General features: G+C 42.0%; 3 protein-coding genes across 3 annotated transcripts; 1 reads left to right on the forward strand and 2 right to left on the reverse strand.

Moving 5' to 3' along the window:
* Nucleotides 1-826: 826 nt before the first annotated feature.
* Nucleotides 827-6,069, forward strand: taf8 (TAF8 RNA polymerase II, TATA box binding protein (TBP)-associated factor). The gene is made up of 8 exons (XM_080469595.1): nt 827-1,001; nt 1,815-1,974; nt 2,122-2,220; nt 2,311-2,373; nt 2,462-2,586; nt 3,212-3,359; nt 3,440-3,579; nt 4,831-6,069. Exons 1-8 carry the CDS (start codon nt 954-956, stop codon nt 4,966-4,968), a joined length of 921 nt encoding a protein of 306 aa, XP_080325721.1. The 5' UTR covers nt 827-953; the 3' UTR covers nt 4,969-6,069.
* LOC308113649 (ciliary microtubule-associated protein 3) lies at nt 5,312-6,969 on the reverse strand (the record flags this gene model as incomplete). The annotated part of the gene is made up of 5 exons (XM_080470043.1): nt 5,312-5,440; nt 5,596-5,713; nt 5,788-5,912; nt 6,639-6,737; nt 6,820-6,969. 5 exons carry the CDS (start codon nt 6,967-6,969, stop codon nt 5,375-5,377), a joined length of 558 nt encoding a protein of 185 aa, XP_080326169.1. The 3' UTR covers nt 5,312-5,374.
* Nucleotides 6,970-7,514: 545 nt separating this feature from the next.
* Nucleotides 7,515-24,221, reverse strand: atp6ap1b (ATPase H+ transporting accessory protein 1b). Its single transcript, XM_080469596.1, has 10 exons — nt 23,984-24,221; nt 11,579-11,699; nt 11,161-11,235; nt 10,867-11,060; nt 10,721-10,758; nt 10,324-10,409; nt 9,997-10,223; nt 9,861-9,896; nt 8,788-9,025; nt 7,515-8,683 (listed from the first exon to the last, which is right to left on the reverse strand). The coding sequence occupies exons 1-10, from the start codon at nt 24,160-24,162 to the stop codon at nt 8,471-8,473; spliced, it is 1,407 nt and encodes a 468-aa protein (XP_080325722.1). The 5' UTR covers nt 24,163-24,221; the 3' UTR covers nt 7,515-8,470.
* Nucleotides 24,222-25,754: the final 1,533 nt, after the last annotated feature.

The raw sequence follows: 25,754 nt of genomic DNA on the forward strand, positions 1-25,754 counted from the left end.
TTTCCATACTTTATTTGTATTTATTCATGTATCACATGAGCTCCTTGAATGGACAGTCATTAGTTTGACGGTAACAGGAAAAAAATGCAGAAGTAAACAAACATCACTTGGCTGATAAATGACTGAAGAGCCGATTGCTGAGCAGTTTGATTTTCTAAAGAAGATGGAAAACAAACAAACAAAGGAAAGCTCAAGTTGCAATGTAACCAGACACCTTGAAGGCCCCAGCCACAGAGAATAACAGGTGCTGTCAATCCTTTCAGGTGGTAGAAGTTCAAAGAGGCGGTGAGAAGAATTAAATTAACTTTCAAACATGTTGTGTGATTTTATAGCTGTTGTTTCACAACGTGTCAGTTATTTCCACATGGGTTAACCTGCCTCCTCGGTTATCATTGATCCAAATTTTATGTCAATCATTGTATAAGGTTGTAAGAAATATTATAAGGCTCAGACCTGAAAACAATTTCAACGAGAAGTGCAGGGCTGGACTGAATGTCACCTTGATTTCACTCAGAAGTGTATACAATGTAACCAAGGGGACATCAACCAACCTACTGAAAATGAAGAAGTCATATGTCCAGCCCATACGACATGCAGGTATGTGCCTCCATCTTCTGTCACTTGTAAGAATGTGTGTGTTTCCATAGTTATATGTTGATATCTGTAAATGTTATGTGAATGCACAGTATATATATATATATGGTCCAGACCGGCCCTGTAGGATAAAACAGATGAATGCGGTCCACGTCAAGAATGCATTAGGTGTAATTTCACATGCAGCCACCAGGGAGCGGTGTGAAATATAGTATGACGTTTTCTACTCGCTGGCGGCGGAAATGATGTCACACACTTGCGCCGTGTTTACTAGCGGCGGCTAGACGTTTCTTGTCTTTATAAAGTTTTTCCTTCGATTAATCCGGTTTATAAAACGGAGAGAATCCAGATAGCCACCGATGGCGGATCCTGCCGTTTCCTCGAGTGGTTCGCTGAACGCAGGAGGGGTGAGGAATCATCTTCATCGTAGATTCACCATGTTTAGATTAGCATGTTCACGCTCCTTCGTGGAGCGGATCATGTCAAAACAAGGTTTATTGCTTCATATTACTCCGACGTCCTCGAATAAAAATGTATTTTTTTCTTTATCGTCTGATTATTCAGCTTTCTTAAGCAAAGCCAATGTCTAGTTCTGTGACTAAATTTGGTGCTTGTAACTTAACATTGTAGTCTAAATAATTAGCATTAGTATGTCTTTACTGAGAATAAATCCTCACTTCTACCATTAACAATATGAATATTCACAGTTTACAATAATCCGCCACAACATTATCCACATAGGGCTAGTTTTTCATTCGATTGAATGTTTTTTTAATGGCATACAAACGATAATTTCCAAATTTTTTTATTACTTATCAACATGAATGCAAAACATCTGTTTTAATACTTTTATGCAGTTATAGATTAGATGATATAAAACACAGTATGATATCTTTGATACACTGTGCACATCTTCTGGACAGGACTTGTGTGTTGTTTCATCCAGCTGTAAATTGCACTTGCACATTTTCAACATTTTCTTTTGCATTTTTATTTTTTATTTTTATTTTTTTAGATAAAGATAACTTCTTGTTGGAAGTCTAACTATGAAACAGTATCTTGGCTTTTTGTTTGTTATCTCCAATATTAAGCTCGCTGAAGCTTTACATTTTTGTCAAATAAAATGTGTTTTTGGTTTTGTCTCTTTCTCACTCATGAGCCAGTTACCTGATGGAGATCCTAAAGTTTTTAATGGGGCACACATTGTTTTTTTTCCTCAGCGTGGCAGTGGCAGTAAAGCAGCGACCAGCCCTGCAGAGAATTACTCCCTGGCCCGGCGCCGCACGCTACAGGTTGTAGTCAGCGCCCTGCTGACTGAGTGTGGCTTCGAGAGTGCAGAGAAGGCGGCAGTGGAAACACTCACTGAGATGATGCAGAGCTGTATGTGGGGGGGGAAACAAAATCTTCAAGTCCAACCTTTTTATTTCAGTTTATTCCTTATTTAATCAGGAGAAACTCTGAGAGTGTTTTTTTTGGATGAGAAACGCAGCAGCACACATAACCGTTGTTCCTTCCTTCTTCCTGTAGACATCACTGAGATCGGACGATGTGCTAAAGCGTATTGTGAACACACAGCCAGGAGCGTTCCCACCCTGCCAGACGCAGTGGTCGCACTCATTGAAATGGGTAAGACTTCAATGATCACACACATTCTAAACTCTGCAGCGAGCAGAAGTTAAAGCTAACTGAAGGTCAATCCTGTTTTTGTCTCTGAAGGCTTCAATGTTGACACTCTGCCCATTTACGCCAAAAGATCACAGAGGATGGTCATAACTGCCCGTAAGTAAACATTCTGAGAAAAAAAAAAAAGAACCCCAGATGATGACGAATTGCTGATTATTATATGTTTGGATTTTGTGAATTTCAGCTCCGGTGACGAATGCGCCCGTGGCTCCCAAATCGCTGTCAGCTGGACAGAAACGCACACACCCGTCTCACATCCCAGGACATTTCCCAGAGTTCCCCGACCCTCACACCTACATCAAAACACCGGTGAGTCTGACGCTTTCCAATCCTCAACTCGCATCCTGTTTGGGTTTTTATTCAAGTGTGGATTTCCAGCAGTAGAACCTGTGCAGCATACCAAAGGTCCATAGAATTTACTGTACGCGTAGTTGTCATGTGTTTCTGCTCGTTGTAATTCGAAACTTCTGCAGTTCCTTGTTTTTAAAAAGTGTTTTGTCTTTAGAACTTAATAAAGTTCTAAAGACAGCTCTTCAGCTAGGCTTTTGAGCAATAAAGTTATAATTGTCTCTTTCTTTCAGTATTTTATTTTCACTGACTGAATTCCTTTTTTTCTAAATGTATACTTTTATGTCATAATTTCAGTTACTCCTTTTATAAAAATGTTTTAGCCCGTTTTTGTTTTTTTTGTCTTCTTAAAATATTTTAAACCAGTCATAATCTCTCTTAGTTTACCTTTTTAATGCCCTTTTTCCATTCTTGTTCTGTATTATCACTGTTTCCTTGTTTTTTCTTTTTTCTGTTTTACAGCACAAATACCAAGTAAAATAAAGTTTGCTAGATGTATAGATCTTGCGTCTCCATGTCTCTTAACACGATCAGTTGTGTTCATTTAAAGTTTGGTCAAGACTGTATTTCCTTTGCCACTCCGCAGACCTTCAGAGAACCTGTGTCAGACTACCAGGTGGTGAGGGAGAAGGCGGCCACTCAGAGGAGAGACGTGGAGCGAGCGCTCACACGCTTCATGGCCAAAACGGGAGAAACCCAGAGCCTCTTCAAAGACGACGTCACCGCCTTCCCACGTGAGTGACGGTTTGCCGGACACAGCCGGTATGAAATGGTGTGCGTATTGTGAGCTCTAACGCGCGACTGTGACTGCCAGTGATCGCAGCTCGGCCGAGCACCATCCCGTACCTCAGCGCCCTCCTGCCTTCAGAGCTGGAACTGCAATCCCTGGAGGAGACGGACTCGTCGGAGCAGGACGACCAGACAGACAGCGAGAACACGACGGGAAACATCACGGTGCGTCTTCACAGCTCCACACCCCGACACAGGTTCAGAAGAGTGCGACACTTGGCATCGCAACACAAACGTGTTTGTAGATAGGTTCAGGGTTTGATTTTAGCACCTCTTGATTTTAAGTAAATCTTTCATCTAAACTGTAATTTGTCACAATATTAAATTCTACATCCTTAAAGTGGAGAATGCAAACTGAAAATAAGTATAAAAATCATCCGATCCTTCTTTTTCTCCGACACATACTCTCACTGTGTGGTCGAAAGTCTGCCACAAATTAACACGCGCCACTGTAGGAAGGTCGAGCTAAATTATAACCGTGATAACAGCGTTTGAAGGGAAGGTGTTCGCTATGGATTATCAGTAAGCTTGAGAGACGAGGTCTTGTCCTCTTTGCATGTGACCGCTCTCGACACAGAAACATTCCCATGTGGAGACACGCATTAAATCCTGGGTTCCTGTCTGGGTTTTTCCCAGAAATGGAGGAGCTCAGTTCTCCTGAGTTGTAATTATCCACGACAGTGTTTTTATCAGAAAGAAAATGTATTTCACCAAAGTTTATAAGTGGATTTCCTTAAAAACTCAATGTAGTTACCATCGTATTTCCATAAAGACATAAAGAGCACCAGTGCTCACTCACTTCACATTTTAGGACAATTCTATGTATCCTATGAACATCTCCCGACATGCTGGTGTAAGAATTCTAGTGCAGGTGTCATACAGGTTAACTCCTGTGCTTGTTTCAAGATTTAAAGTTCATCCTGTATGTCATCTGTGTACGCCACTGATGCCTTCGAGAAAAAAACGAAAAAGTAAACCAACAATTGAGCCATTGTTGCTGCTGCGATTTGTATTCATAGGAAAAGCTCGGGATGGAGGAAGAAAATGATCAAAACGACACGAGCACTGCACTAAAACATTAGTTTTGTTTCCGCTGGTTGCTCGTAGCAGCAGTGTTGTGTCGTGGGATGCCGGTGGTGAAGCATCGGACGAGTCACCGTGAGAGAAGCGGTTCTCAGTCTCGGTTATTCTCTTGGCGTTGTCTTCCACCCGGCTGCTGAGTTTGTCCAGAGTATTGTGCAGTTCTCCAAACTTCTGCTCTACAAGGGCGCCAGCCTTTCCGGTGGCGTTCTTGGAAACCGCGTTCGCCACGTTTTGGGCTGAGGGAACAGGAGGTCGGCGAAGGCGATCCTGTCAGTCTGAATGCATCATGTGTCCGTCTGCTTTCTTCTGATTCTGTTTATTTCCGCCGTCCAGGACGACCCAGGGGCCGACAAGGAGAACTCCATGCTTCCTCCCAGCAGTGTTCCGTCCGCCAAGGTCAGCGAGGACAATGTGATCGACAACCCGTACCTGCGGCCGGTCAAGAAGCCCAAAGTGAGGAGGAAGAAATGAGTCTGGACCGGCCCAAATGAGCAGACTCACATTTGCCCCCTCATTGGTTGGTGCATCCAGCGGTCGGTCAGTGACTCCCTCTGCAGCGCAGACAAACCTGGCTCATGGTCCAAGAACGACGGATTCTTCGCACGACTGGGACCAAGAGAGCGACTGACTTTCACCTCATGACTGATTGTTTTGTGATGTTCACTTTTCCTCACCCAGAAAGCACTCACTTTTGTGTAAAATATCATTTTTTGTAAGCAACATCCTGCGTGTAACAGACTGACCAGATGAGACTCAAGTCAGTTTGTGAATAAAGACACATGTTATTCTTTCTTTTTTTTTCTTTTTTTTTTTTACTTTGACAACTTCAGTGTTTTTTTCCTGAGTGTGTGTTGGGTTTTGGTTCAAAAAGCTTCAGCTAATAGTACAGACTCAGGTACGCCACCCTGTTCCTTTGCTTGATGAACTCTTTTTCACTGGCGAGCTGAGGGAAGGAAACAAACATTATGGGTTAGAGCCTGCAAAATGCAATAATTCTGAATCAGTTGGACAAAATATAAATTTGTTCGAGGATTATAACTTTCCTGGCTAATAAATAAGGAGTTGGCCGTATTTAAAACATCTGCACTCTTCACTCACCTTCACCCTGAGTGACTTGGTCTCCAGCTGAGGCTGTGAGGTCCAGTCTGGCCTTCCAAAGCACATGGGCCAGCTCACCTTCCTGTGGGTGGCTCCATCCTGAGAGTACGTCCCGGGCCTGCGACACACAGGGTTTCTTGTGAGCTGAGTTAAGCAAAGTTGGACTCCAGCTATGTTTTATGTTTGTCTCACCCTGGCTTGTTTTCGGTTTGGCTTTTGAATCTGGAGGTGGTTGAGTTGAAAGGTGCTTTTCCAGGAGAGGAGACTTCATACTTGCTTTGGTCTTTCTGGTACTGCTGTGGTGAGGGAGTCACGTTCTGATGGTCATAGCGTGTGAGGAAGAGAGCAACACAAAATGATCAGGCACTTGATGGTTTATATTTTTATGATGGAAATGTTGGATGACAAAAAAGGTGATGCTCGTGTAGGGTTGAAAAGGGACTCCCAAATAAATAAATGGATGGATTGCTGTTTAAGCTTATTGGACACATGTACTGGGGGCAAACTTTTCAAGCTGTCAAATAACTCAAAACTACCACGAGGTGACAAAAAAACAAAGAGGAAACCCCTGAAAATGACTGCAAACATAAAATAACTGAAGATCAAACTCAGAACATCAAAACAACTATTCTGTTGTGTTACAAGTCTTAGGTTTTTTTTCTGTCTTCCCATTTAAAAAAAAAGAATTTTTTTTTTATGTTGATATACTATAGAACATTGTCGCAGACACCAAAATGTGACAAGTGGATTCTAGCATTTCGAGACTGACTTTTGTTGGAGTATATAAAATGTCTTACATGATCTTGTAGCAGAGGGCTTCCAGATTAATTTCATGGTAAAGTTATTCTATTTTCTGCATTAGTGTTCTTTTTTTATGTTTTTTGTGGCAAATTTTTGTCTGCCCTCCAAATAGGAGAACCCTCTTTTTTTAATATATTTTTTTTTTTAATAATTGAATACATATGTTAATAGCTATTTGAAGTCAATAAAAAGCCAGATGCTGATAAGTTACGGATTGAGTCGCTGCTTTTTGTAACACAAACCTTGTTTAAAGCTGGAAATCGTGCAGCAGTTCGTGCAGAGAGACTGTATCCTTTCTTACTCTGTGGTGTCTTCTGTATGTTATAAAGTATGGTGCCATACTGTGAGCAACACAAAAGGAACATATCAGAAAATATTAAACATTAAGCACTTCTGGATGTAAACTTATCACTCAGTGCAAACCTCTTGGTTGTCGTAGTAACCAGGGCCGAGGTGCGGCGCATGCTCTCGTCGTGTTTTGATTCCCAGCCGGTCTGAGCCGCAATGGAGGGGAAATAATTTCCTCTCCTTGGAGCTGCCAAAAGCGACTTTATGAGCCGCAGCTGCAGACATTCGGGAAGTTACGGTTTGACAGGCGAAAAATGTAAATAAATAAAATGACTACAAAAGCCTAGCTTAACCACTTATAGCTTCCTGGACACCGGCTGCGATAGTCTGCGAGTCTTGTCACTATGACAACCAAGAGACTGATTCGTGCTGCGTTCATAGTGACTGGGAACTGAGACACTCCGATTACACTGTTGGGCACATTAACACGACAATATCTTTTAACTCCGCAAATAAAAGACAATGTTGTCATCACTAATATAAGCTAAGACAAATTAAATAATTTCTGTGAAGTCAGTGCAAACGATATTATTTTTACATGTATGCATATTCTGCACGTTGTGAGGCTAACTAAAGCCAATGAAGTCCAGCTATTTTCTGAGTTGATATCATTTCTCTTATAATCGTGGTGTCAACTTTGTTTTTTAATCTAACTACAGGTTTCCATGGGTATTTTTCCCTTTTTGTCATACCAACATAGCCACCTTTGAAATTAGACTAAGCGGTAACATGCCGAGTTCCCAGCCTCATAAATGCACCATTACACAAGACACAATATGAGGAAGTGTTATTTCCTATGAGGACTTTAACAATGTACATTCATGTACTAAAAATTACAACTTTTACAGAAATATGAAGTGTTTTTTCCTATGAGGACTAACAATGTACATTCATATACTAAAAATTCAAACTTTTACAGAGGGTCTTTTTAAATGACAGTATACGTACAAGTAACTCTTCCTGTGTCATGAATGCAGTGTTTTAACAGTACCCAAACAGCTGGCCATCTTATGCATTATTAGTCATTTAAAATTAGTTTATTTTGTCATGGTTTATAAATAGAAAGTAAACTAAAGCTAAAAAATGACATCAGAGGTGTGACAAGCACTTTCTAACCAGATAAAAAGAAACCTGCTCGCAGATAATTAGCACATCTTTCCCAAACAAATGGAATTAAGACAACACATAACTTATAGATTTCTTTATTTTCAGCTACAGACAACATGCTGTACATTGCAGCGGCAACATTTAGACAAAGACAAAACTGATGACTGAATCAAAAAGTAAATGCTTGGAGGCAAGTAAGGCATAAAAAAGTTTTTACATCAATAAATTACTTGTAAAGGAAACTTTTCAGTGGCAGACAATTGAACCACAGTAAGCGACAGCAGAACTAAATCCACACAGGAAGTACGACATAAAGGCACTTCTTTCTTTACAGATAGGTCAGGGCAGAAATAAAAACAGTAGGAATTGAGGTTTGACAAGGTCCTACAGCATTCAGTGATCACATTCATCTTTGAGGAGGAGGAATTCTGGGAAGAGTGCAAAAGACTTCTTTCAAAGTATCGACTGTGCACAGCCAGGAAAGTGGCACAAAAAATAAATTGCAGCAATTTTTGGCACTTGTAGTTATGAAGGCAAAGAAGGAAGAACATATATGAGATGATCTGATCAGAGGCACTGAATGACTGAGGAGTGTGTATGCATGTGTGTGCGTGTTCCTTCACTCCGTCTGAGGCACAGAAATCGACGGACCCTTGGGGTCATCGAAGCGATCCATGGTGTTCACCTGCATGATCATGTGTAAGCCGTACACCAGGATGAGCAGCATGAGCAGTGTGGTGAGCAGCCCCATCCAGATGCCTGCAGTGAAGAAGCCTGCACAGTCACTGGCGTAGGAGAAGTTTGTCCCGTTGGACAGACCAAAGCCTTGGATCTGTACAGAGGAAGCACAGAGCATTGGCATGAATAATCGGAATGTAGCAAACAATCCACTCTGAAAAGTGCAGGAGTGGCAGGCAGGTACATTCGGCACCGAACCTGAAAGTCGATAAAACTGAGCCTCCAGTTCAATTGGGCCGACTCCGCTTCACTGGGGACGAGCAGCGGGTATTGGAAGTTGTTGACAGACTGACAGTGGAAGGAATACTCAGCAGGGGCGTAGATGTCGCGGTTCCCAAGATACGTGGCTGCGGTTCCGTTTCCAGCCAGCTGCACAGTGTCCAAGGTGAACCAGTTCCGTGCAGACACGGGGTAGAACCTCTGACTCATGGCAAAACTGGAGATCAACAAAGACACCACACCTGATTAGGACCCATTATTACTGCACAGCTAGAAATGGAACAGTAAAAACAACTAAAAGATGTTGCTCACACCTGTGAGTGGACATTTAAATACTCAACTCTGGGAGCTTCAAGTGGGAGCATTAAAAAAAAAAAAAAAAAAAAAGATAAGAGATCAAGATCACATGGCACATTTACATTTGTGTAGGTTTGTTTTATCATTTAGTTTGGGCTCAATGATCAGATGAGATTGAAAAACTTCCCCTAAAGCAAGTTCATATCTTTATTTCACCTGAGAATTTGGAACTAACACACGAGTTACTGCACTTCTTTACATTTTCACCAACTCTAATGGTGTGTTCCAGTTGCGTCAGACTTTTGAATTTTAAACAGTTTTGGTTTTATGAAAACGATGAGTTAAGAGTGAATGGTTTCAGATGAAATACTTCAAAGCAATAATGTAGCTTTCACGACTGCCTCACTGCTCGCTGAGCTACTACCGTTTCTAAATCTGTAAAGAAATTAGAAATAGCACTTCAATTAAACATTAACATTGATGTTTGATCTTTACATGTTGCTTACCTAATATAAAATTAGTTTCACACATTGTTAAAGTGACAACTAGTTAACAGGTGAAAGCAGGCAGACAGAGACGCCTGAGGAAGCAACAGATGTGTAGCCAGAGTTTGGGATGAGTCTTAAAGTTGTCTACGGTTTAAAAGAACCAGAAAAAAAGGCAAATGTTCTAGAAATGGAATGTATGTGACAGATTGATGGAATTTTAGGGTTTGTGCATGAAAATTGGTTCAAATAAGCTGATTATCGCCTTACCGTAGTGTGATGCCCCTTGGAAAATTCATGACAAGCCTGAATTGTAAAGTGAGGAAATAAAAACACGTTAAAATTAATATTGCGTTTTAGCCAAAAGGCACAGATTTGTCAACAATAGAACCATGGGTTGCCTCACAGTGCGTTTGTGCTGTTGCACTGGGATCCGGTCAAAGTGGCGCCGTCTGTAACGAGGTCGATCCAATCAGTCGTGCCCAAGAAGCTGACGGAGAGTTTCTCAGCCCACAGCATTATGCAGGGAGTGCTGCCGTTATAAAAAATGACGGGGGGCTTCACCGGCTCTGCCGTTGATTGTAACAAGGTCCGGCCCGCCGGCTGACGCATCTCAAGCGTCTCTGGAATCACCTGCAAGAACAAACCCAAATGACTCTCTTAAAAACAAGAGAACTATGTTTACACGTCAGATTTATATGAATGTGGTTTGGTGATCATGTATATGTCTTACTTGTGATGGCTGGAGTCCCGTATATATCGCAGTGTAATGCACATCTTTGTCTTTCATGACACTCTGAACTTTTCCAATGATCTCATCTGTGGGCAAAAAAATAAATAAATCTAAGTTATGCGTATGTATAATTTATTAGGGCTGTAACATTCTCACAACACTGATTCAGCTTTAAAAACAAGAAACCTTTAAAAAAAAAAAAAAAAAAAACAATTACGGTACTTAAAAAAATGTCTATTATATGATAAAAGTGTTGCATTCAAAGAACATGAAAATGACTGAAAGTGAACTGAAGTGTACGTGTTTCCCCCCCCATCATGACGAAATTTAATAAATGGAATTTAAACAAATATATATTTCCTGAAAGATACACATTAAGGTCACGTAATTTACGTACCATTATCCCGCAGAGCTTCTTTGCATGACCTCTGCAATCTATAATACGATAGAAGAAGAAAAAAAAAAAAAAGATTAAGTCTGTATGACAAATTCAAATCAGACAAATGAATCCTTCAGATATTCAAAAAGGATAACTAATCCCACCCTGTACAATAAGGAAGGCTGATGAGCAGCAGATTGCTGGCGGACGCATTGATGCTCAGGTGTGACAAAGTGTCTGCGTCGACCAGCAGAGGAGAAACCCCAAGCTTCTCCTGCAGCAGAGCCAGGACGGCAGAGGAGCCCGACCACTCCAGAGCAGGGAGTGTCACAGACGAGGAGGAGGACTGCAATGCAGCCTGAATGAGCCAACAAAGAAACACTCGTCTCACTCATCTGGCAAAAAAATTTATAAAAAAAATCCCCTTCATGACTTCTGTTCAACATGTAAGCACTCACCTCCAGGTTTTTAAAAGCACTTTCCTGCTTGTTTCCAAACACGCCACCAAAGACTGTGAAGTCCTCTTTGCTTAACTGAACAAAAGACAATTATTTCATAACGTGGAGTAAATAAAAGCACCAATGACCTCTTCTGATCAGTGACAATAATATATATTTAACACACAAACACCCCCAGAACAATGTGTTCCCCAGGAACTGTGAAATGAGAAGTAATGCAAAGGCTCATTGTCACACCCGAATGAGAAGACTGTCACAGCGTCACATGGGACTGCAGTGCGACTAAGCATGATTCATTACTACCCATTTGTATCCAAGGACTACCTTTTCTATCAGACGAACATAAAAACAAAATACTTTAGAGGAATCAGTGTGTGTACTGCAGAGGAGGAACTGCTTTCATGTGCCAGGCACCGACCTTGTCCTGCAGAAAAAGCAGCACAGTGTGTGGACCGGAGCCGAAGGCGGCGGTGAGGTAGGCTGTCAACTGGTCAATGGAAGTTATGTGACCAGCGGTGGGCGGGGCCAGCGGTGGTAACCTTAAACAGACAAGAAGGGCAAAGACAAACACTTGTGATCCATTCTCTAAACAGCGCTACAGTTCAGTTTTATGGAAATCACAGATGATCTAAACAAATGTCGCACTCTGAAATGGATTAATACAGGGCTGCATGATATTAAATATGTGATGGGCAATATGGTTGTTAAATACTGCATTCGCATTATGAATCCCAAGAAATAATGGGTTTTTGCATTTGTATTCCCAAATAAGTCCTCTTTCTCGACCAGAAAGCAGCAATTTGTTGACTTTGTTTTGAGCCATTTTCCCTTCATCGTTGTGCTTTTGGTTTCTGTTCTGTTGCCACCAGTTATGATATAACATTGAAATAATGCTGTGAAATACAATCATTTAACGACACGATTTAGAGTCAGTGGGTTTGATCTGACTATATGGTGACATGTGCAGCGTGGATGTGATACTCACAAAATGTGTTTTGTTTATTATTACTGTCTAAAACAATTAAATACATCTTCAATAGAAGGAAAATAATCAGCCTGCAAGACAGCAACACAATTGACATGCTGTACCACCAAATGGACACTGGGTGGCAGCACCCTCCAGCAGCGTCACTCGGGGACCCTTGGCGAGCCGCCGAGCAAGTTGGGTTCATACTCCGGTTGAATGGAAAATGAACAGCTGTGTCCCTGCGTCGCTGATTTCATTACAACTTTTTCATTATTTACAGGTTGGTTACTCACACGCTGTGTTATTACAAATGTTAATAAGTTAATATGAATCCGCGGTGATGTGTTTTCTGTAAGCTAAATGTAGGTAATATGTAAGCATTTGAGTCTGTCTGTATACACCTCAGGAAATGGCGGCCGCCGTCCGATTCGACTGTTTTCTTTAGTTTATTTCTTTCGGCTCCACGACATTTGTGGGTTATTTCTCTGTGTGTGGCGCAGTGTTCAAGGGGTAGTAAGTTGGTGTTGCCGTTCAGATCAGGGTGAGCTACTGCTGGGGCCTCGTTTGGCAGCGCACAGGTTAATAACAGACGAAAGGTACACTTCAGTGCATTGGTTTTGGCGCCAATTTATGAGGCAGCCATCTTTATGATTATAGTTGCGTTCGGATTGTGGTAATGTAATACATTGTAGCTGCAAAGGGAATTTATTCTGTTGTATAAAGTGAACTCTTGCAAAATGTAGTTATAACAGTAATACTCTTGATGAGAAGACAGAGGTTTAAGGGAAGAAAGTGAAGACATGATTGATGAGAGACAGAAAATGTGATCTAAAGAGAAAATGTGTGTTTTGGTTTCATGCTACTTTTGATAAGTTATTGTTTAAGAAAATATGTCAGGAGACATTTACTGTCTGAAGACAGATCTATGAAGGATGCATTACTTCATGTTATCCAAGTGTGGATATAACTTGTGCTTCAATACAAAGCAAACAAAATAATTCACAAATGCAGTTATAGTGTTAAAATAAAGATGTGAATAAAGTCATACTCCGGTTGAATGGAAAATGAACAGCTGTGTCCCTGCGTCGCTGATTTCATTACAACTTTTTCATTATTTACAGTGAACACCCATCAACGGGTTATCTATACATCTGCCAGCGGAGACCTAGCCGGGACCCGCTACAGATTCTTGGGGGCTCGTCCGGGATTCTTCGGCACCACCTATGGGATCGGGAGCCGAGTTGTGACTACGCTGACCAGCAACTAGGAGGGAGGAGTGCATCATCCAGCCGCCAACCAGCAGCCCTGTCCAGCCGAACTGCGCCAGCCGTGAGGGAGACGAGGAGCCAACATGTCGAGTGGTGAGAGGAAGAGCCTAGTGTGGGACATTAGGAAGAGCCTGCTCACCCTGTCAGCTGAAGAGCTTCTTCGGGTCGCCAGAGCGGTGGACCCAGTGTCGGATGAGGACGAATCAGAGCTTGTCGAGGAGGACCAGGAGGGATGCTACGATCACATTAACTCGTTTATGTACAGTAAGCGGTTACTGGAAACAGAGGACGAGGGTATGGTTCAGTTGCTGATGTTAAAAGATGCTATTGATGATGTAGTGAAATGTCGGGAGGACGAAATGTTAGTGTTAACTGGAAAGGGTGATTCTGAGCTACACACGGGGCAGAGTGTTTACAAGCTTGGTGACCAGGTTGATTTTCCTGATGGTTCGGTTATCATCCAAACACATCCTGAAATCACCACAGACACTCACAGTCGAATTCGCCACCCTCCTATTTCAGTCAGTACTGCATCACCTAGGGATATTGTGATACCAGATTCAGACTCAGTTAAGACCAAAAAGTTAAACGCACCTGATACAATGAACGCTGATTTGCTTAAAGCTCTTGCTAGCTACGAAGAGCTTAGTAAGACGCTCATACAGTACATACCAACGCAGGCTTTGCCACCACAGACCCATACTCCCTCGTCTTCATCTCTGCAAAGTCAACCAAGCAGAAACCCACCAGGGGAGCTCTCCTCTCAGTCGGCTTGTGAGGGGATGGTGTCCTTAAGGGAACTCAGTTACCTTCCCCGGAGAGAGTTCAAAGTGCAAGGGGGTCAGGTAGGTGATCAATCCTCAGACATCAGCTACAACAATGTTTGCAGGCAACTTGATGATGGCATCAGAGAAGGTTTTTCAGACTCAGAGATTGTCCGTGGTGTGCTCAAAATCATAAGACCGGGCATATTCAAGGAGATGTTGATAAACAAAGATGACATGACAGTGACTGAACTCAAGGGATTTCTCCAGACCCACCTGAGAGAAAAAAACAGCACAGAGCTGTTCCAAGAGTTGATGTGTACAAAACAGGATGAGAACGAGACACCACAACAATTTCTCTATCGCTTGATTGGTTTAAAACAGCGCATCCTATTGACCTCAAGATTGACTGACACTGACATTAAATACTCTGCAGCTACAGTACAAGATGTTTTCCTGCACACGGTGTACCAAGGCTTTGGACACAAACATACGGACATACGGAGAGAGCTCAAACCTTTGTTGACAGACAGTGGGATCACTGATGAGATGATTCTTCGTCATGTGATGAAAATCACCCGTGAAGAAAATGAGAGGATGAAAAGACTTGGCTCTTCCCGCCGACAGACTGTAACAAATGCGCACAGTGCACAACTCGAACCTGATTTGGGAAAGGGACCTAGTACCAGGTCGGAGAGTGTTGAGTCCAAGTCAAAACAAACAAAACCAGATCCCCTGAGAGACCTTACGACCAAAGTAGAGGAGCTTACCAGAATGGTTGAGACCATCCAGAAACAAAATCAACAACTAACCCACAATGGGCGCCAGTACAGTGAAAGTAGGACCAAATCTCAACGTGGAAAACCCTATGGTTGTCCAAGCTGTGTGGAACAAGGCAGGCAAGACTGTAAGCACTGTTTCATATGTGGGGAGGACGGACACCGTGCAGCAGGCTGTCTAAAACGACCAAAGAGACAGGGAAACTCCAACCGGCCACTGGAGAGGGACATCTAGTGACCGAGCCTGAAAAGAAGTCCCAATCAGAAAGTGAAAAAAATGACAAAACACGCCCTTTCTCACTCTCAACCCCAGTAATAGCAAGCACACAAAGTCATTACAAACAAGTATCTCAGCTCCCTCCCCAATCACCACGTGTGGCTAAAGCTGGAGCTATTGCTAGCTTGATTGGGAAACAGGCCCTTGTTCAGAGTTATCTAAATGGCTTAGCAGTCACTTCTTTGCTCGACTCTGGGTCACAAGTCAGTATAGTTAGCCGTGCCTGGAAAAATGAGTACGTACCTGACCTCAGGACTCACCCAGTTTCAGAGATCTTAGGGGAGGAGGAACTGAAAGTTATTGCAGCAAATGGTGGTCTCATTCCATATGATGGGTGGGTAGCTATTACAGTGAACTTACCAGGGAATTTGGACCCCAATCTGTCCATTAGTGTCCCATTCCTCATCAGCAGCTACCCCATAGATAGACCATTGATTGGCTTTAATGTTTTGGAAGTGCTAATTTGTGGACAACCAGAGAGGCTAACGCCAGTCCTTGCTAGCCTTCTTAGCAAGGCTATATCTGTTCCAAATGAGACAGCCGAAGCTCTCGTCAGCTTTATTCAGACAGCAAGGTCAGTCATGCAGCAGGTACGCTTAAGAACAGGTGCCAAGGATATTGTACTCCCAGCTGGTCAAGTGTCGTGGGTGAAGTGTCGGATTCCGTCCCAAATGGATGCCTCTACCCGGTTAGTGTTGTTCGAGACAGATGAGGACAGCCAACTGTCTGCACAGTGGGATGCAGGGACAGGTTTGTTTGAAATCCAGAACCCAACAAAGCCCTATGTCACCATTCCAGTTGGTAACAACACCAACCATGACATTACAATACAACGTAAAACAGCCCTAGGAATTCTCCAGCATGTTGAAAATGTTGTGGAGGCTGATATTCTGGACAAATCACAGCCTGCAGTGACTGCCTGCCAGGTCACCACCACTCAGATCAGCAACTCAGATCCACCTCTGTGGCACCCACCTGTAAACCTCGATCATCTTGAGGAAGAACAGCAGGAGGTTGCGAGAAAGATGCTTCATGAGGAGTCAAACGCCTTTGCAAGGGATGGGAATGACCTTGGCTGTATCCCAAATCTACAAATGGTGATCAACCTAAAAGACGACGTTCCTGTGCAGAGAGCGTACACATCCATTCCCAAACCATTATTTAAAGAAGTTAAAGACTACATTCAAGACCTTCTGGTAAAGGGTTGGATCGTGAAATCTAGGTCTTCCTATTCAGCTCCAGTTGTATGTGTGAGGAAGAAAGACGGCACTCTTCGTCTTTGCATAGATTATCGTCTCCTAAACCAAAGAACCGTGCCAGACAGACACCCACTGCCGCGAATACAGGATTTGATAGACACGCTAGGTGGATATTCAATGTTCAGTATACTTGACCAAGGGAAAGCTTACCACCAGGGATTTATGGAAGAAGGATCACGCCATCTCACTGCCTTCATAACCCCCTGGGGGTTGTACGAATGGGTTAGGATCCCATTCGGACTTTCTAATGCACCTGCAGCTTTTCAGAGGAGCATGGAGGAGATGCTGGGCTCTCTGCGAGACGAGTACTGCATTCCGTACCTGGATGACCTACTATGTTTCTCCAAATCCTTCAGTGACCATGTGGAGGTGATTCGCAAGGTCCTCAAAGCGCTGCAGACCCATGGGGTGAAACTACGGGCGGAAAAGTGTGGGATGTTCCAGAAAGAGGTTCGCTATGTGGGACGCTTGGTGTCGGCTGAGGGAGTTCGAATTGACCCCAGAGACCTCGAGGCAGTGATGGCTTTAAAAACCAAAACACCCCAAACAGTTGGTGACCTCCGACGGGTTCTCGGCTTCCTGAGTTATTACCGCTCCTACATACAGGACTTTGCTAAAATAGCAACACCATTGTATGAGCTGCTCCAAGTCAAGTCCTCCATGCCCCAACCCCCTCTACGTCACTGTAAGTCTAAGGGTCCGCAACTTCCGTCCAAAACACCTATCAAGTGGGAGACGGATCACCAAAGAACCTTGGAAAGGCTTGTCAGTATGCTGATCAAACCCCCAGTCCTCGCATACCCCAACTTTGAGGAACCATTCGTCCTACACACAGATGCCTCCGAGAAAGGGCTGGGCGCAATCCTCTATCAGCGACAGTGTGGAAAAATGCGAGTCATTGGGTATGGATCACGAACTCTGACACCTGCAGAAAGAAACTACCGACTGCACAGCGGAAAACTTGAGTTCCTTGCTCTGAAGTGGGCAGTGTGTGAGAAATTCAGAGACTATCTCTTCTATGCTCCACATTTCACCATCTACACGGATAACAATCCGCTTACCTACGTCATGAGCACTGCAAAACTCAATGCAGTTGGACACCGCTGGGTTGGAGAATTGTCAGAGTTCCACTTCAATATTAAATACAGACCTGGAAAAAACAATATAGACGCCGATACGCTCTCACGTATTCCACTCGATATCGACAACTATGTGGCGACATGCACGGAGGAACTGTCTCAGGATGTGCTGCATGCGACTTGGGAAGGTGGTAGAGCAGCCCAGAAGAAAGATGTAGCATGGATAGCTGCACTGTACACCTCTGCTAATGTAATGCCACAGCCTCATTCACTCTTGCCCGAAATAAGTCAAGAAGAGCTGGCAAAAGCCCAACGAGACGACCCTGGGATAGGGGAAATAGTAAGACTGAAAGAGACAAATAATGTTCTCACTGATGAGGTCAGAAGGTCAGGGAGTGGTCTCACTCGCAAGCTCTTTCATGAGTGGAATCAACTACATTTAGAGAATGGAGTTCTGTACCGTCAAACACAAGAGAGGAAACAGTTAGTCCTGCCCAGCCAGTATCGGTCAGTTGCTCTAAAACATCTCCATGACGACATGGGACACATTGGCACAGAACGTGTGCTCCATCTGGCCAGAGAACGTTTCTATTGGCCACACATGAAGAGATGTATAGAGGAGTATGTGACAAGAAAATGCAGTTGCATAAAACAAAAGAAACCCACCACACATGTACGCGCGCCAATGGGTGGCCTGACCTCTGCTTCCCCTCTCGATCTGGTTTGCATAGACTACTTACATCTGGAGAAAAGCAAAGGAGGCTACGAGTACATTCTGGTAGTAATAGACCATTTTACCAGATTTGCTCAGGCTTACCCAACCAAAAATAAATCAGGACAAACTGCAGCTGAACGGATATACAACGACTACATACCCCGTCTTGGTTATCCAAATCGTCTCCACCATGATCAAGGGCGCGAGTTCGAGAACGACCTTTTCCGCACCCTTGGACGGCTGTCAGGGGTCGGACACTCACGAACATCCCCATACCACCCGCAATCTAACCCCGCTGAGCGGTTCAACCGCACACTGCTGCAAATGTTACGGACACTGACAGACAGGGAAAAAGAGAGATGGAAGGAACACTTGCCACAAATGATACATGCATATAACTGTACTCGCCACGAGTCCACCGGTTACTCACCTCATTACCTGCTGTATGGGCAACACCCCCGTCTCCCCGTGGATCTGTTGTTTGGATTATTGGGAAACGCCGAATCAGTAACACACATGGGATATGTGGAGAAATGGTCAAAAAGAATGACTGAAGCATACAAGATTGCAAACAAATCCAGCCTGTCGTCAAGTGCAAAGAACAAGTCCTACTATGATCAAAAGGCGAGGGGCGTGGTCCTCAAACCAGGAGATCGAGTACTGGTTCGAAACATGGGTGAGCGAGGTGGACCCGGTAAGCTACGCTCATACTGGGAAAAGAGGATCTATGTGGTGAAGGAGCAAATCTCAGACAATCCTGTATATGTCATTCATCCTGAGGGAGACCCAAATGCAAGGAACAGAACCATACATAGGAACTTGCTGTTGTTAGTAAATGACCTGCCTGTTGAAAGCCCAGCACAGTCAGCTGACACTGTCTTAACACCCCGTCAGAGACAAAAACAACCTCAACAGAGGGCAAGCCCTGCCGACTATGGTGGTACACTGGACACCGATGAGGAGGATGGTGAGTGGACAGGAGGTTATTGGTTGAGAACACCTGTAACCAGGACAGTGCCTGGTCAGACTCCAAGGGGTCCAACTTTGACCCACAAAGAATGTCCAAATACATTACCGACGAGGGGGACCAACCCTAGTGATACGGATGAGACAAACCTACCTGAAAGAGACAATACGCACACGGATGAGACAAACCTACCTGAAAGAGACAATACGCACACGGATGAGACAAACCTAGCTGAGAGAGACAACACGCACACGGATGAGACAAACTTACCTGAAAGAGAGAATGAACAAGGCATTCCTGTAAAAGACGATAAACATAGCCCAAATGACAGAAAAAGGGATTCAGTCGGTAATGAATCGCGGATTAGTGAACAACCTGATGTCACTTACCTACGACAGCCTGGAGAGGATGAGCAAAATAGACAGGCTGAACAAGTACAGGAGGGAAGACTAAGTGGCCACCCTTATATGACTTGGCCCGCAGAAGAGGCACACAGAGAGATGAGGAGGTCGACCAGAGAGAGGAGACCGAGACCAATGTTCACTTATGAGTCGCTGGGCCAACCTTCAATACAAACCCATGTAAATCCCATCTCCTCACAGATTACCTCTACCCCCCTATCTTTCATGCCACACATGGCCAGACAATTAGTCCTCCCTGCACCTTGCGTGCCACAAATGTACATGCCTTACACATATTACATGCCAGTCACCGCACAAGTTTATTAAAAGAAAGCAAAAGGGGGAAAGAAAAAGGAAATTTTTTTTTTTCCGTTGTCATAAATGTCTGGAGCCATTTTTGTTTGTCGGGGTGGATGTGATACTCACAAAATGTGTTTTGTTTATTATTACTGTCTAAAACAATTAAATACATCTTCAATAGAAGGAAAATAATCAGCCTGCAAGACAGCAACACAATTGACATGCTGTACCACCAAATGGACACTGGGTGGCAGCACCCTCCAGCAGCGTCACTCGGGGACCCTTGGCGAGCCGCCGAGCAAGTTGGGTTCATACTCCGGTTGAATGGAAAATGAACAGCTGTGTCCCTGCGTCGCTGATTTCATTACAACTTTTTCATTATTTACAGGTTGGTTACTCACACGCTGTGTTATTACAAATGTTAATAAGTTAATATGAATCCGCGGTGATGTGTTTTCTGTAAGCTAAATGTAGGTAATATGTAAGCATTTGAGTCTGTCTGTATACACCTCAGGAAATGGCGGCCGCCGTCCGATTCGACTGTTTTCTTTAGTTTATTTCTTTCGGCTCCACGACATTTGTGGGTTATTTCTCTGTGTGTGGCGCAGTGTTCAAGGGGTAGTAAGTTGGTGTTGCCGTTCAGATCAGGGTGAGCTACTGCTGGGGCCTCGTTTGGCAGCGCACAGGTTAATAACAGACGAAAGGTACACTTCAGTGCATTGGTTTTGGCGCCAATTTATGAGGCAGCCATCTTTATGATTATAGTTGCGTTCGGATTGTGGTAATGTAATACATTGTAGCTGCAAAGGGAATTTATTCTGTTGTATAAAGTGAACTCTTGCAAAATGTAGTTATAACAGTAATACTCTTGATGAGAAGACAGAGGTTTAAGGGAAGAAAGTGAAGACATGATTGATGAGAGACAGAAAATGTGATCTAAAGAGAAAATGTGTGTTTTGGTTTCATGCTACTTTTGATAAGTTATTGTTTAAGAAAATATGTCAGGAGACATTTACTGTCTGAAGACAGATCTATGAAGGATGCATTACTTCATGTTATCCAAGTGTGGATATAACTTGTGCTTCAATACAAAGCAAACAAAATAATTCACAAATGCAGTTATAGTGTTAAAATAAAGATGTGAATAAAGTCATACTCCGGTTGAATGGAAAATGAACAGCTGTGTCCCTGCGTCGCTGATTTCATTACAACTTTTTCATTATTTACAGTGAACACCCATCAACGGGTTATCTATACATCTGCCAGCGGAGACCTAGCCGGGACCCGCTACAAATGCAGTGCATGGAATATTTCGTAGCATTTCCGGCAGCCTTTTGCCACATATAAGTTTGTGATATATCGTGCAACCTGACATTTAGGTTACAAAAGAGAAATATTGCAAACAGCTATTTCTATTCAGAAATTTAAAGCCATAAAAGGGAAACATTAAATTCCTTCTGGTTGGTGTCATCCATCCAGCTCACTGTCAGCCAAATTCAAAAGGAGATTTCTCTTCATGGTCAAGTCCTTGTTTTGTCTGTTTCATCTACTTTGTTGTTACTCCTATTTTACACTTTTGTCACTAATTATAGTGATAGGAAACCCAGTGAAATCACATGAACGTACAGGGAAAACATGCAAACTCTCCACACAAAGTCCCTGAAGCAGATTCCAAAAAGACAAAATCTCACTGTCAGGTCAAAATCTGAGATTCAGATTTCAATCAGATTTGAGAATGTCAGTGGAAAAAACCTGTTGATGTTATGCTTAAATAAAAGAATAAAAATGTAAAAATGTATACTCTACATTCGTTTAAATTTTTTTTTAAATGTACATGACTCCAATAGGATTAAAATAGTACAGCAAAAGTATTTAGTTACTTCTACCTTCTGGACAAAAAGTTCACTCTTTGGTATGTCATTTATAATAATGTGAGAATTACATCAAACTTCCTCTTGAGAGTGAAACCATAAACTTTGTTTTTCTTACGGAGCTCAACAGTTCACGTTAGTAAGACATTACAGTAAATAAAGTCACAATGACATAAATAATACTATAGACATAACTCAAATAACGGCATCAAACATAACAAAGTTAAAGCTTGTCTCTTCCATATCATCCAAGAGAGTTTGCTCTGGTCTTCTTTTCCCAATAAATTCTAAATCCATGGCATATTAACTAAAAACTGAAAACATTTATGGGCTATGGATTTAAAAAAAGGGACCCTGTGAAATAAAATACTTAGAAAAGCCGTTTTTGATTCTGAAAACTTAAAAGCTAAAATTCAAAAGAAATTTAAAAATGTATTTATTCCATTTTCATCTGTTCGTCCATTTTATTTTATTTCGAACATAAATAAAAACAAAATAATGAGTACCATGAATACATTGTGAATGATGGTATTCTTGAGAGCAGGTCAAGTCTCTGTTAAATTGATGTACATATTCCAGAAGCTACTTTTAAAATGAATATTCTTCATGTTTCTCTGATAAGTAAGCTTTAACGTGTGCACCGAATTCACATTTACAACAACAGAAGTGTCAAAACCCAAAGCTGGCACAGCTCTGTATTGTCACGCAGTTGGAAAATATTCAGTCAGATTGAAATTCCCCATACAAGAAATACACAGTGGTTACTCATGTCTGGCAACAACTTGTCATCTATTTGATATCACATTAGCAGCACCCAGACCGATTCTGTCTCAGTGCAATTCTCAACACGCTGTATAACACTTCCTCTGACCTTGTAGTAGTAGTACTATCATCGGTCGGAAAACCACATTTTCTGTTGTTGCTCTGCTCTCTAGATTATATTATATGATCACAGCATCTTCAAGATTGTATGATGTTTGTGATTAAAACCAGGAGTTTTAAAAGAGAAATCACTGAGCAGCATTTTCAAAGGTAAACTGACTTCATCACCTCTTCAGCAGCCTCACCATGCTTCACACTGCTAATCACATTCACCCATTCACATGCACACAGAGGGCAATGGTGCTTGACCTCCAGTTGGAAGTCCATTTGAGGTCCATTGTCTTGCCAAAGGACAGTTGGACAAATGGACAGGGTAACACAGGACTGAGTCACTGTCCTTGGGACCTCTGTAAGGCTCAGTTTTACTGTCAGTAATGCAAAGGTGTTTGGAAAAAAGTTGCTACTTATCAGAATCATCAACAACAATGACTTGCTAACAACTCGTGTACACTCAGGTAAAGAAAACAAATACTCTAATTAATTATTAAAACATGTGTTGATGTGTCTCAAAATGCAATGGAAAAATACATTTATTTCATAACTCACCAATGAAAATGACTGTGCAGATTTGAAACATACATGTTATTCTATAAATGTCATAAAAGTCAAAAATACATAGTTTAAGCAAATATTACAATATTTAATAGAAATCAAATGTACATAGACTGTGCTTATACATCTATAAAAAGTGAAGGTTTGTAAAAATTGTTTTTGAATGAGGTCCATCATCTGACATGACCTTGCATGCAAATAGCAAATATCCAATGGTCCACAGGTGCAACTACAATGATTAATATACAGAAAAGTTTAATTTCAGGTCTAATTTCATTCCAACCGTGATAATTTCAGATATCTCTGATTTACTAGAAATACATTGACATAATCATTATCTTTAGATCTTAGAATATTAGATGATGTGCTAAGAACATGTATTTTTCTTTTTACCAAGAGGCCATAATCATCACAATTCAAGTGCAAACTAGTCTTAAAAGTTTCACTGAAAATGTTTTGACAACAGAAATAATTAATCGCACTTTGTTTTAAGACATATATGTATTCTCATCTGATTTGAAATAAGGTTTAGCTCAGTCTAATAACACAGCTTTTTTTTTTTTTTTTGCGTGAAGTAAAGTAAACACGTCCGGAGTGGAAATATGAACATAAATATAAATTTAAACATGAAATGTGAATTTTAGCTCGGTTAGCAGCTAGCTTTAGCATGTACGACAGCGAGGACGAGTTGCTCGATAAAGCGCGTCCAGCTAGATTAATAAAATCTAAAATGAGGTATTACCCGTCGCTGGACCACATAAGAAGAGGCACTTGAGCTGTGGTACTGCCTGGAGTTAGTAATGAGAAGAAAAAGGCGAAAAACGCCGCAGTATGTCGCGGACTCCAGCGGCTGGATCCTGCCATCTTCTTTTCTGTCTTCCGCCTTCTTTGACCACGTGACGCAGAGCAGCTGACTGTCATGTGAGTGGAGCTCGTGAGAGAAACGACTTCCTGTTTCTTTCACCGCTTCTGTCCTTCTCATGGATGCACGTCAAAACCACACAGGCTGCATGTTTACCTCCCCTGCTCCAATTTGGTGGCTTTCGTTTCGTGAAACACCCTTCAATACTTACATTTATCTCAATATGGCCACAACACATCCTCTTCTGACCCCTTAATCAGTTGAAATCGAAGTTATCTGAGCACCTACCACAGCAAGTGGTCACTAAACAACATATGTTTGGCTGTGGGCGATAGATGTCTTAAATATACTTTGTTATAGTGCATTTTTAAACTGTGTGGTTTCAGTGAGTGACCTGGCAGCTGTCCCTGGTGCTGATATATTTTAAAACTATTTGTTTTCATTATTTTAACACTTATCCCAAAACAGGAATGAAGAATTTCAAAATGGATAGTTTGAACACCTGTGTATATTTTAAGACTTATAGTTTTTAGTTTAGTTTAGTTGAGTTTTTACATGTCTGACTTTTCAGAAGGTCATAGGTTCAAAAACCAGCTGGGCCTTTTTGTGTGGAATGTGCATGTTCACAATGCAGCTTTCTTATCCTCACTGCTACATGGTACTACTGTCATGTAAAATAATGTGTTTTATACAAAAAGGGATCGGATAGCTGTTCGTTTTAAAGAAACAAGAAAAAGCTGGATGTGATATGGTTACTTGTCCAATAAGGGGACAAGTTTATTGCATGAGGACAGCATAAAATAAATATCTTACACTGAAAGTAATGATAGGTTATATGTACACAATACACAAATACCAACACAAACAAAGGGGTATAGATTCTGTGTGTTTATGGAGGATTTTACTCCCCTAAATTATCTTTATATTTGTTTCCAAGCATACTTTCATTTTCCTTTTTTTGTCATTCAGCCAATCTTTCCACTGTGTCTGCTATTGTTGCTTCACATTTGTTGTTTTTGTCAGTGATCTGTAATCGATTTTGAATTGGACTAATTTCCTTAAAATTACAAATGCCTGCTACAAAACTACAGAAGCCTGCTAACAATTGTAGTGACCACAGGTAACATTAAGCAGCACTTCAAAGTTAACTTTTACTCATATATTAGACCATTTAGACAAAGTAACTGATCCTATTCGAGTACAATTGTTTACCATGCGCAATGCAAAGGAACCTTTGTTCACCTTAGATATCTTTCAAAAAGGTACATGGAAACAAATGCCTGCTATTGATTTTAAAAAGTCACAAATACAGCAGCTTGTTTGAAGACTACTTTTACTTCAGTATTGATAAACAACAACTTGTAAACATTTTAAATAGGTAATGGACAATGTCATGAACAATAGTGACAAGTTCTTAACATGCCCTGGAATATCGGGTTCTTGTCATCTAAATATACAAACATAGACAGTACATATAAATATCAAGAAATGTCATACGTGTAAGTAAGCAATGTAAAATGAAAAGATCATGATGGGTCTCTTATGGAGAGGCCTGCGTGCACTCAGTGAAAGCTACTCCCATCACACAGCTGTGGAGGCGGAGGGATACCACAGCTCGCATCCACGGAACGCTGCGCTGCGCCTACAACTG

Source organism: Lipophrys pholis, assembly GCF_963383615.2.
Source record: "Lipophrys pholis genome assembly, chromosome: 8".
NCBI lineage: Eukaryota > Metazoa > Chordata > Actinopteri > Blenniiformes > Blenniidae > Lipophrys > Lipophrys pholis.